Genomic DNA, 12,210 nt, shown 5'->3' with positions numbered 1-12,210 from the left:
ACTTCTTATTGTTCAAATTAGACGACTCTTGTGTTTCACGAGTCGTTATTAAAGAATCGGGACACAGTGTAGACATTAATGAAAAATGTATCCAAACTTCCCAATAACAAACACTATACGCAAACAATGGACAAAGTTTACAGCTTAAGAACCTTCCCCTTGGGGCTGTGGGGGACATGTTATCTCCAAAGACATAGTTGTTGGATCTTTCAAGCATGCTGATTGAAAAATAGCCATCTCAAAGTTTTGATCGGACGATTTTGGGGGAAAAGGTGCATGGGAGGGAGGGCTAGCTGCCCTCCAATCATTTTGGTCACTCAAAAAAGGCACCAGAACTTTTAATTTCCGTTCAAATGATCCCTTCTCCGATGATATAGGACCATTGGTTCAATACGATCACCCATGAGAAAAAAACAAACAAATAAACACTCATGTGTGATCTTTCTTCTGCCAAAAATTACTAAATTCCACATTTTTGCAGATAAGAACTTGAACCTCTTCAGTAGGGTTCTCTGATGCGCTGAATCTGGCTGTGCGGTTTTCATCAGAGTTCCTTGAGGGTAATCCCCCCCCCCATTTTCGAAAATCAGACAAATTTTCTCAGACTCGTAGCATTTGATGGGTAACACTAAGCTACTAATTAGCCGCGTCGCCCCTTACTTAGAGTTCGTTACCACAAACTGTTTGACAGAAAAGGTATCAAGTGATGTATTCACTTTCATCATTTTCAATTTTGTCTCCTTCGAAAGGTTTTTTTAAAAAAACATGTCTTTAAACTTTTGGTCTAAAGTACCTTTAGACATCTGAGTACCTACTGAATCATCTTCTCAGCAGAGGCCTCCCCCAGGCCACTCAGCGCGTCCTCAGGCGGATAGGGGAACACCCTACATATATGTAGGGTACCTCCATTGAGTACAAGATGCGGACAAAGGGGGGACCCAGTCCCTGGGGATCTTTAATTGAAACTGGGGCACCCTCGCCCAGGGGATGTAGATACAGGCGGAGGAGGAAGAAGGCCCCTCGGATGTACACTAAGCAGGGCCCACCGGTATATAGACACGTCCAGTCAGTTACAAACCTTCTCCCAGAAATGGTTTAAATTGTATGGTGAAGCATAACACTATCGTGGGAGGATGCCCTATAGGAGGACAACTGCGGAACGGCGGAGGATCCTGATTACGGATAACGACCTCTGTAAGATGGTGGAGAGGAGTGGCTTGCCGTCACCACCCATTTAGCCAAGAAACCACTTCTCTTGAAATCATGAAAAAAGGGCCCAATATTACGCGAACATCTGCTACCACGTCCGGGGTAACCGACGAACAACCAATTTTGAATGATAATGCGATTTTACACGCTACCGCGTCCGGGGTAACCGACGAGCCTACCGCGTCCGGGGCAGCCGACGATCTTAGGCCAAGGACGACCCCCACCCGTGGTGAAAATCCACATGGTTATTCCGTTCTGACGAAAACCACCCTACACTTTAGCACGCTAAACATCCGAACACTTGTCAAATCGGGGAAACTAGATCTTGTGCTTAGATAACTACTGATATACAATCGGTATATTATCGACCTCTGAGACTCATCCCCCCCGAACGAGTGAGGAAAACCTCTCTGGAGCCTCCCTCTTGTTGTCCGGCCGCAAGGATGGAGTCCATCGACAAGGTGTAAGATTCTTCGTATCACCAACTACCAAAAAATCTCTAATCTCTTTCACCCCAGTCTCAGAAAGAATAGCCGTCTTACGATTGAAGGAAGCTGCCAAGAATGTCTCTGCCGTCCAAGTCCATGCCCCATACTCTGCCAGAAGTGAGGAAGAATGCGATGAGTTCTATTACACACTACAAAGCATCATCCATCAAATCCATAAGAGAGACATACTGATTGTCATGGGTGACTTTAACGCTATAGTAGGTACGGACAATACCGGTCGGTCCGATATATTGGGGACATTCGGTCACGGAAAACTCAATGCGAGACGCGAACGATTGCTCGAATTCTGTCGAGAAAACGAATTATTCGCAACTAACACAATGTTCAAACACCGCCTTCGACACAAAGTGACCTAAAGATCCCCAGACGGTAAAACCGAGAACGTGACTGATTATATGCTGATATTGAAGCACTGGAAGTCCTCCGCACTAGACACAGTAGCATTAACTGGAGCAGACTTTGACTCTGACCACACTCTCCTGATGTCAAGGTTCAAGTTAAGAATTAGAAAATTGCAAAAAGCAACAAAAATCCCAAGATTCCGGGTGGATCTGTTGGGGGTTCCCGAAAAAAGGCAGACCTATACTTCCACTCTATCTGAAAAAATCCGGCAGATCCTGGAAAATCATTCTCCCTTGACCACCGCTAATGAGATAAGACTCCCTGACCGAGCAGGCCACATCAGCAATCATAAAGACAGCGAATGACGTCCTCGGACAAAAAACTCCCAATGAAAAACCACGGATCACAGATGAGATCATTGCGCTATGCGAGAAAAAGTGACTTTTTTGTAATAAATCCGACCGCCACAGCCGGCACACTTACAAGCTCCTCAAGAGAAAAGTACAGCGAGAGATCACAAAGGCACTACGTAACCACCTGCGGATGAAATAAGAAGACAGCGAAGTACTGTTCAAGAAGGGGAACAGCGGAGCAGTTTTCAGAATGGTACGCGAGTCAAGCTGGAAAAAAGAGCCGCAAACATCAGTGATCCTGGAAAAAGACGGAAATGAAATTAGCGATTCAAAGATGAAACTTGAAAGATGGAAAGAACACTTTAACGATAAACTGAATCCCCCAGTAGCTGCGGATCCTGAAGTACTAAACCGCTTCCCCATACCCGACCAAGAACTCAGACCTCTACCCCCAATCAAGTCAGAAACCGAGTCAGCAATCAAGTCACTGAAACACGAAAAAGCCCCTAGTCCAGACGGAGTCACTGCTGAACTCATTAACGTTGTATCGGATGATGTAACCGATTTGTACCATGCTATTGTGTCTGCGGTGTGGGAAACCGGCCACGTACCCCGTGAGTGGTGCAAGGCTGCCATTGTACCCATTCACAAAAAGGGATCAAAGAAAGAGTGCGGAAATTACCGTCCGATCAGCCTCACGAGTCATCAGTCACGTGTCCTGACAAAATTCGTACTCCGACGCATACAAGCAACAGCCGCCTTTGCCATTGGAGAATATCAGGCCGGCTTCCGCCCTGGGAGATCAACGATCGATCAGATATTTGTCGTTCGACAACTCATGGAACGATACATTGAATTCAACCAAGAACGGAACCAACTATTCGTTGATTTCCGTCAGGCATTTGACCTGATATGGCGCGAAGGAATCTGGCATATCCTCCTTCACTACGGGACCCCTAATGAGATAGTCCAAATAATCAAGAGTCTGTGCGACCAGTTCCAAGGCCAAGTAATAACCACTGAAGGGTTGTCAGAAGAGTTCCCAACTTTGCCAGGAGTACTCCAGGGTTGCATCTTATCACCACATCTTTTCAACCTCTTTCTAAATGCTGTTCTGTCACTGGTGCAATCGGAATATGGTGCAACAATAGAAGGGCTTCTAAAATACATTTTTTCCTATGCTAATGATATTGACGCACTAGCCACCTCTACACAGGAACTGCAGACACAAGCTGATAAACTCTACAATACTACAAAGCCAGTCGGGATGGAGATCAATGCCAGCAAGACCAAAGTCATGGCAACTACAAGACGGGAACCATTATGACAACCCTCCCATTATGATCATAGGCGGGAGACACGTTGAAACGGTCGTCTCATAATTGCCATAGCTCTGACGTGAAACATCGACTTGCACTTGCTAGCTCTAGCTTCTGAAGACTAGCCAACCTCTGGAAAAGTAACCACTTATCCAACAATCTCAAAATGCGCCTATTCAAGAGTTTAGTAATCCCCATAGTTATTTATGAATGCGAAACATAGACTCTGAAAACCGAAGATGAAAGAAAACTTCAAGCTTTCGAGAGGAGATGCTTTTGTGGCATTGCTAGAATCAAATACACTGACCGAATCACAAATGTGGAAGTACGTCAAAGGCGCCAGTCCACTGAAACCATTCTCAGTAAAATCAAGCAATAAAAACTGCGCTGGTCAAGCAAATGGAGCCAAGCTGCCTCCCAAAAATTGCCCTTGAATGATCCCTCTATGGCCTTCGTCCACGAGGCAGACCACGAAAACGATGGATGGAGAACTTCCACTTCGACGTCATAATAGCCCAGGTATCCTGTATCACACCAGATAGGGCAATGTACCGAGCCCTTACGCATGAGCTAGCAAGAGGAGTGGCCCCAATACGTCCCAAGAAAATGGCCGGGACCAAAGTAAGTAATACTTTTGGTTACCAGCGCTATTTTGAACCCTCTTAGTCCCTTTAAGGCTTCAAACTGTAAACGATCACTGAAGATAAAAGAGCATAAAAAACAGCATCAAGCGATGTATTCAATCTCATTCTAGCTAATTTTTGTTAAAACCCACATACTTACCAGAAGTGTTACCCCTTTGTTGGTATGTTAGCCTAGTAAAAAGAACATCATTCTAGTGTTCAGCTAACACGTAACACTAGTACTTAGCTTATAACATACTAGAATTTTTATGTTGAGTCTTAAAAAAAGTTTCGCTAACTTTTCTTGTTTCTTTTGTTTTTGTGGGTTCTTACTTCGTTCCATGAGTGAACACAGTTAAACTGGAGCAAATTAACTGAGCACTAATCATCTAAACGTCATGCGTTCAAGTTGTATTTTTTTCGGCGAGGATTCTTAATTCTTTGTCAGTTGATCAAATTGCCTGGAGTGACATACCGTCAACAAATTAGAGGTGACGTTATATTCTAGTCACACAACAAACACAGAAATGTCGCTGTTGGCAATTTTTCTTTCTTTCACATGTTAAAGTTAATTTTCTAATAGACAAAGCATTTCATGGAAAAGTGCGGTTTTCTGTGTCATACTTACTACATTACGACAATGACGAAAAAAGTCGACGAAAGCACAAAAGTGCAATAGTTGGCAACCCTGGGTGGGATTGAACTGTCGCACCTGCAACCAGCAAACACGTCTCTAACTGCAGAGCTGTCGTAAGGTACGCATGTAATTTAATCTTCTAGAAGTTCGTTTACTTACTCTTGACAGAAGATTTTTAATTGCTGATTTACATACTCTTTTTGGATGTAACATATCGCAGATTCTACGATTTATTTACATCAAACGACAATTCAAAACATAAAAAAACAATATTTTGATATAACAAGGAAATCAGATTGCAAAAAAAAGAAAGGAGAAATTTGGATCCCCTTTCAGTGTTTTTTTTTTCAAGATATATAATAACCTCTAGCCAACCGCAAAAAATTTGTCCGTACTAGCCAGTATACACTCGAGAATTGAAGTTACGCTTTCACAGTCCACTTCACAATGGACTGTGAAAATAAATAAGTAAAACTAATGACATAATTTGACAAGGCTTTTGTCCTAAAAACTCAACTATTAACGATATTCAAGGTTGTAACATGATTGGGATTAGTATGGCTTTAGCTCTTTAGAAGGTAAAAAATTAGGCAAATTCTGAATCCATTTATTTTAATGATATTCCCTTTACCGATCCTGTAGTCTGTCTAGTCTAGATAGACTAGAGAGACTAAACAGACTAGATAGATATTTGCTAGCCTGTCATGATAATTGCCTCCCATGTTCTCAGCAGGGGGTAATTAAAAATGAACCTGATTATCGTCAATTCTGATCCCATTACATAAGAAATTTACATAAGGCTAGTTTATCATATACTTACATATGTAAATACAGCCTTATGTACATACTTAAGTAAGTACAGTCTTATGTACATACACTGGTAATTATATGTACAGCTTATACAGCCTATATATACGCCCTTATGTACACATATGTATGCACATACATATGTATGTTACATATGTAAGTACAGCCATATGTACTTACATAAGGCTAGTGTATCACTTAATCAACTGGAGGGGAACTGACAGAGGGTTTGATTCTGATGAAAGCTCTCTAACTCTTTTGTTTTGAAAACCTCAATGATTCTATTTCGGTGGTGAATCATTAATTACAAAAAAAAAAAACGTTACGCCAAGAATGCATAATTCGATAATATAGGAGGAAAAGCTGGGATAAATATTCATTAATGTTCCACTACACACCTCTCCTTTGAACAAGAATGTGATTTCAAAAGGATTAACATATTAATTTGGGGATGAAATATCCATAGATGCTATGGCTGATGAAAAAAGGCGAGAAAATTTTACCAGGGGCCCGACACTTCAGAACCAAATTGGAAATGTGCCAGAACTAGAAAATTATTTAATGAAAACAGATTCCAAGGACAATATGGAACTCCTATACAAGGAGACATTATTTCGCCATCTGTTTTTTTCTTTCGTCAATAAATCATTCGAGATATAAATAACATGTCGGACCTTATTTCAAGCTGCATGCACTTCAATCTTGCCTAAAAATAAACGTTTTATTCTTTTAAACTGTTAGCACTGTAACATGTTATAACAGTATATTACTGTTATTACTATATATAACTAAATTACTTTATATAACTGTTTTAACAGTAATAACTTGACTCAACTGTAATTTACTGTAATTGTTGTTTTTTTTTCAAGTTGTTTCGTACTTATGGCAATCTCCATTCGTTTTACAGATTTAGGCTCGTTTTATGTTCTATGCTCTCCGCAGAATACTTTGTAGTTCTTCTTTCGCGTAAATCGAAAAAAAAACAAACTAATCTTTCTCAATGGCTCCATTTTCCTTGATTCATAAATAATAACTTATTTATATGACAAAGCATGAAAGTCTAAAAATTGCAAAAGTATATTTATCAAAATTACTGCAGTGGATCTTGCAGTAATTGTATTTATTTTTATTTACGAATTTTATGTTAATTGTATGTGTTTATATTTACCATTTTTTTTATTCACAGGCGTTTCCGTTCACTTTAAGTTTTTTCCATCTTGTTTGTTATTCTAATGTTGCTCTTCATAGACCATTTTGCAGTTAATATGCTTAAAGAGGCTCCCTTTGCATTTATCTGTAAAAATAATTATTCCTTCTCAGTCAAGTCGATTTTTCTCAATTAAGGAATCATAATTTATTTATAGAAAAAAGAGTGCTGATAATACGAAAGTTGAGCTTGTCGCAATTGCTACAGCCAATCTTGCCGTAATTTGTTTCCCTTGTAGACCGGACTAAATTTATTTAGATTTATTTATAAATTTTTTATTATTAATTAAAATAAAAAGAGATTAAACATATGAAAGTGGATCTTTATCACAACCTGATACGAGTACATCAACCTGATTTTCTAGTAAATCACATATCTTTGGCTGCACATACTTAAGAAATCCTCTTTCCGTATGGCTGTGCTCAGAAAGAATTACCGTAGCACCACGGTGCTGAGCATCAAGTACTTGGTGATGAGACATTTCACCGGTGAGCAAAATATCAGCTTTGGTTGAGCCAATCACAGAAGAGCCTGAGCCAGCACAAACAGCAATTGTCTTTACTTGTGTATCTAGTGGAAAAAGAGTGTATCTAGAGAGGAAAAATTTAACTAAGGAAAAATAATTATAAAGATAATACGAAAATTATAAAATCTTGGTAAAAAAAAACAGCTCTCAGGAGGAGGATTTATATGGCAGGAGTGAGTAATATAGGAAATACAGAAAAATCGGTAATAAAGGAAAAATGGAAGAAAAAAAAATGCACGTATAGCTCTAGAATACCCTGTTTTCTCATTTTCTATTCTTCTTTTTTTTGTCGCAAATAATTAAATGAGTCATAAACAAAACCCGTGAAGCCCCTAAAATAAATATCAGATTCAATTAAGCCAATCACAGAAAAGATATACTGATCTAGAGGCTGATACATGATTCACAACAACGAGCAAGAGTTTTTACGTGTCTATAAAGTGAAAAAAGTAAGCTTGATATAGTATCATAGACAAAAAAAGGTAATATAATACAAAAATGGAAGTGTCCTGGAATAGGTAAAAAACAAGTTAGCCGAAAGAATTGTGAAAATGGAAGAATCAACCAGTGAAATTGATTTTTTTCGTCACTTCTTTTTTTTATTTTCAGGAAAAAACCAACCTAGCGTAAAATTCCTATCAAGTTGATGGTCTAAATTAACCTCAAACTTACGAATAAACCTCGTTTTTGAGTAGGCTAATACCCATAAAAATGTCAACCGTTTAGAATATGACCAAAAACATGCCATTTGATTTTTGGTATAAACCGAAGTTTTGACCAGTACATAAGGACACATGTTAAGAAGAAAATTCTTACTTCACAATATGTAGAATAATCCTAGTTTACACATTTTGCAGGAGAGAACCTTTATTTTCCCTTCTTTCACTGTTGCACAATTCTTTTAACAAATTTCTCAAAAATAAACATGGATTTGACTGCATTTATCCGTTTTCAAATGATGTATTAATGTAGTTAAACACCATCAGTGCCATCTAACAAAAAAATATTAATAGGCAAATACTGATAAATTACATAAGTTAGGTTACATTAGATTAGTTAGATGGCACTTGGGTGTTTTTCATAAAAATTTTCAAGACTTAGAGAATAGACACATATGTATAGAAGTGTGATAGAAAAACTGAAAATACAAGGAAAAACTCGAAAACATGGAATTTTTTGCCCGACTTGTAAAAACGTAACAAAAATGCATATGAACACATTTTCATGCGTTAAAAAATTATAACCCCCCTCCCCGGAAAAAAAATCCTTGGATGCGTCGTTGCTAATTTTATACAACTTCAATGGTGTTTTGATTCTTACCTTTTGGCTCCTTATCGTAATTTTTTTAAATGCGTTTTTTAAGTTTTTGGTTACTACGGGCCGTTGTTCGCAATTCACTAGGTTGCAAAAGACGTTATGTAACACTTTTTGGAAAAGTTACATTTGCATCCCACCACCTCAGATAAATCTTGTTCTATCGAGTATTCCTCCTATCGTATTTGTTTGCTTGGACTTTTTCTTTAAAAAAAAACAGGATTCATTCCCTCTCGCCAACGGCGCCATTTCACGAATATTAGGAGGGGGAAAAAAATAATTTTTCAAGATCTAAGGGCGAATCTTTTTATTTTTCATTTTTTTTTTCAACAGAAATCATAGGCATAATCATAGGAACGATGTTGGCACAATGTTGTTTTTTTTTTTTTTTTTTTAGACCATGGCACTTCGTATCGAATGATTAGTCGTAGGAACTTTGAAAAGGGCTCATTCGATTGGAAAATGAAAGAGCTAGTGCCCCTTTTGATAGTCAAAAGTGATTGGAGGGCAACTAACACCCTTACCACGCCCACCATTTCCCCATACGCATTCAATCAAAATTTTTAGATAGCCATTTTCTTCAACGTAGTTGAAAAGTTCAGAAATTATGTCTTTGACGATGACAAGCACCCCCAGAGCCCTCAGTGCAAGGGTTGTAAGTTGTGCCCTGGGGGATTTTAAGCTTTATATAGAAAGGGTGATCGTATAAACTTCAAAAAGGAATCATTTGAATAGAAGTTGAAAGGGCTAGTGTCCTTTTTAATAATCGAAAGTGATTGGAGGACAACTAACCCCCCTCTCACGCCTATCATTTTCCCAAACACATCCAATCAAAAATTGAGATAGCCATTTTGTTCAACGTAATTAAAAGTTCTGAAAATTAGGTCTTTGAGGATGACAAACCCACCCAGCCCCCAAGGCAAAGGTTGTAAGTTATGCCTTGGGGGCATATAAGGTTTTTATAGAAAGCGTAATCCTAAAAACTTAAAAAAGGGCTCATTGGATTGGAAATTGAGAGGGCTATTGCCCTTTTTAATAGTCAAAAGTAATTAGAGGGAGAATCCCCCCCCAGCCCATCATTTCCCAAACACTTCCGATCCGCATTTTGACAGACCTTAAGCCGAACTGGCCAGCCATCACAAAAAACCAGCAAAGAGAAAAATCTCAGAAAAAAAACAACAACAAACGGATATTTCGCCTGTATCCAAACAAGGCGTCTTCAGCACGAAAGAAACGCAAGAAGAACGAGATAAAACACCAAGCTAAAACTAAAAACCAATAAAAACACCACCAAAAAAAATATACAATTGGCGCAAACTGATCCACGTAGGAAAAAGATGCTATTATAGAGTTACTTCAGTGAGAACACCATAGTAATTTCCAGTTTTTTTTTTAATTTTTCCTCAGTTACTTTAGTGTTCTCACCAAAGTAACTGAAGTAAAGTTGAAAGGTCTGGAAATTATGTCTTCGAGGATGACACCCCCCCCCCCCAGCCCATAGACCTTAGGACATGGGTTGCAGGTTATGCTTTTGGGGCATATAAGGTTTTATAGAAAGTGTTGTCGTAGAAGCTTCAAAAAGAGCTCATTCGATTGGAACTTGAAAGGACTAGTGCTTTTTTTATTTGTTGAAAATGATCAGAGGGCAAATGACTCCCCCCCCCACGACCATCATTTTCCGAAGCACTTCCAATAAAAATTTTGAAATAGCCATTTTGTTCAAAGTATTTGAAAGGTCCGGAAATTATGTCCTTTAGGATAACAAATCCCTCAGCCCTCAGGGCAAGGGTTGTAAGTTATGCCCTGGGGGAATAAAAGGTTTTTATGGAAAGCGTGGTCATATAAACTTCGGAGGGGCCTCATTGGATTGGTAATCAGACGCTCTAGTGCTCTTTTTAAGTCAAAGTGATCTGAGGCCCCCACAAACACCTCGTATTGTCCCGAAATACATCTAATAGAAATTTTGAGATAGCCATTCAATTCAAAATAGTCTAAATATCACATAAAAAAGTTTTTGGGGTTGAAACAAACCCCAAAGATTAGCGGAAAGGGTTGTAAGTTATGCCCAGGGGGTATTTAAGGTTTTTATGGGAGGGATGGTTGTTTAACTTTAGTAGAGGCTCATTTTGTTGAAAATTTGAAGTTCTAGTTCCTTTTTAAGCGTCAAAAGCGATGGAGGGCATTTAGTCCCCCCCTCCCCTACAGCCCCTCCTTTCTCCAAACGCATCTGATTGAAATTATGATACAGCGATTTTTTTTCTAAATAGTCCAAAGAACATATAACAATGCCTCTAGGGATACCCCCCAGCGCCCTGGGGACAGGGTTGTAAGTTATTTTATGAAGGCATATAAGGTTTTTATGGAATGGGCGGTCGTATAAACATCATATGTGGCTTATTTGATTTGAAACCGGAAGTTATAGTACCCTTTTTAAGAGTCAAAAGTGATTTGAGAGCAACCAGCCCCTCCCCCCTCCACGCCCATCATTTGCCTTAACACCTCAAATAAAAATTTGGAGACAACAATTTTATTCATCGTAGTTGAAGGTTTGGAAATTATATCTGTGAGGAAGACACCCCCCCCCTACAGCTCTCAGGGAAAGGCATGGAAGTTATGCCCTTGAGGCATATAAGGTTCTTGTAAAAAGGGTGGTCGTATAGGCTTTGGAGGGGACTCATTGGATTGATAATCAGAAGTTCTAGTGCCCTTTTTAAGAGTCAATGTGATCAGAGCGCAGCTACCCCCCCCCCCCCCTCACACGCGTCGTTTTTTCTGAGATGTATCCAATAGATATTTTGATACAGTCTTTTTATTCAAAATAGTTCAAATATTATATAACAAGGCTTTTGTGGTTGATACAAACCACCAGAGCCTGAGGGCGAGGGTTGTAAATTATGCCCCTGCGGCATTTAAGGTTCTTATGAAAGGGATGACTGTATAAGCTTTAGGTTTGGCTCATTTGGTTGAAATTGGAAGTTCTGGATCCCTTTTAAGAGCCAATAGTGATGGAGATCAAGAAGCACCCCTCTCACACTCAACTACACCTCTTTTCACCAAATGTATCTGATTGAATTGTTCGATGGCAGTTTTGTTTAAAATAGTCCAAGAACATATAAAAATGCTTCCAGGGTTGGCACAACCCCCCAGAGCCCTGGGGCTAGGGTTTTAAATCATGTCCTGGGGGCATATAAAGTTTTTTATGGAATGGGTGGTTGTATTACATTCAGATGTCTCATTTCATTTTAATTTGGAAGTTATAGTGCCCTTTTTAAGAGTCAAAGTGATTTGAGAGAAATCTCCACCCCCCACGCCCACCATATCCCATAACAAATATCCAAACAAAGTTTTGAGACATCAATTTTTT

General features: G+C 39.1%; 1 protein-coding gene across 1 annotated transcript in view; it reads right to left on the bottom strand.

Annotated features, from left to right (window-relative positions):
• Positions 1-7,265: 7,265 nt before the first annotated feature.
• LOC148954391 (NIF3-like protein 1) overlaps positions 7,266-12,210 on the bottom strand; it is a 46,657-nt gene continuing 41,712 nt past the window's right edge. The window contains exon 7 of the mRNA XM_089087075.1: positions 7,266-7,576. Coding sequence (XP_088943201.1) covers positions 7,308-7,576 — 269 coding nt within the window. The 3' untranslated portion in view covers positions 7,266-7,307. The remainder of the gene's footprint in view (positions 7,577-12,210) is intronic.

Source organism: Artemia sp. Qi Xiang Cuo, chromosome 3, assembly GCF_049724085.1.
Source record: "Artemia sp. Qi Xiang Cuo chromosome 3, ASM4972408v1, whole genome shotgun sequence".
NCBI classification, from domain to species: domain Eukaryota; kingdom Metazoa; phylum Arthropoda; class Branchiopoda; order Anostraca; family Artemiidae; genus Artemia; species Artemia sp. Qi Xiang Cuo.
The sequence above is the reverse complement of the archived record's forward strand: the minus strand, read 5'-3'. Positions and strand labels throughout refer to the sequence as shown.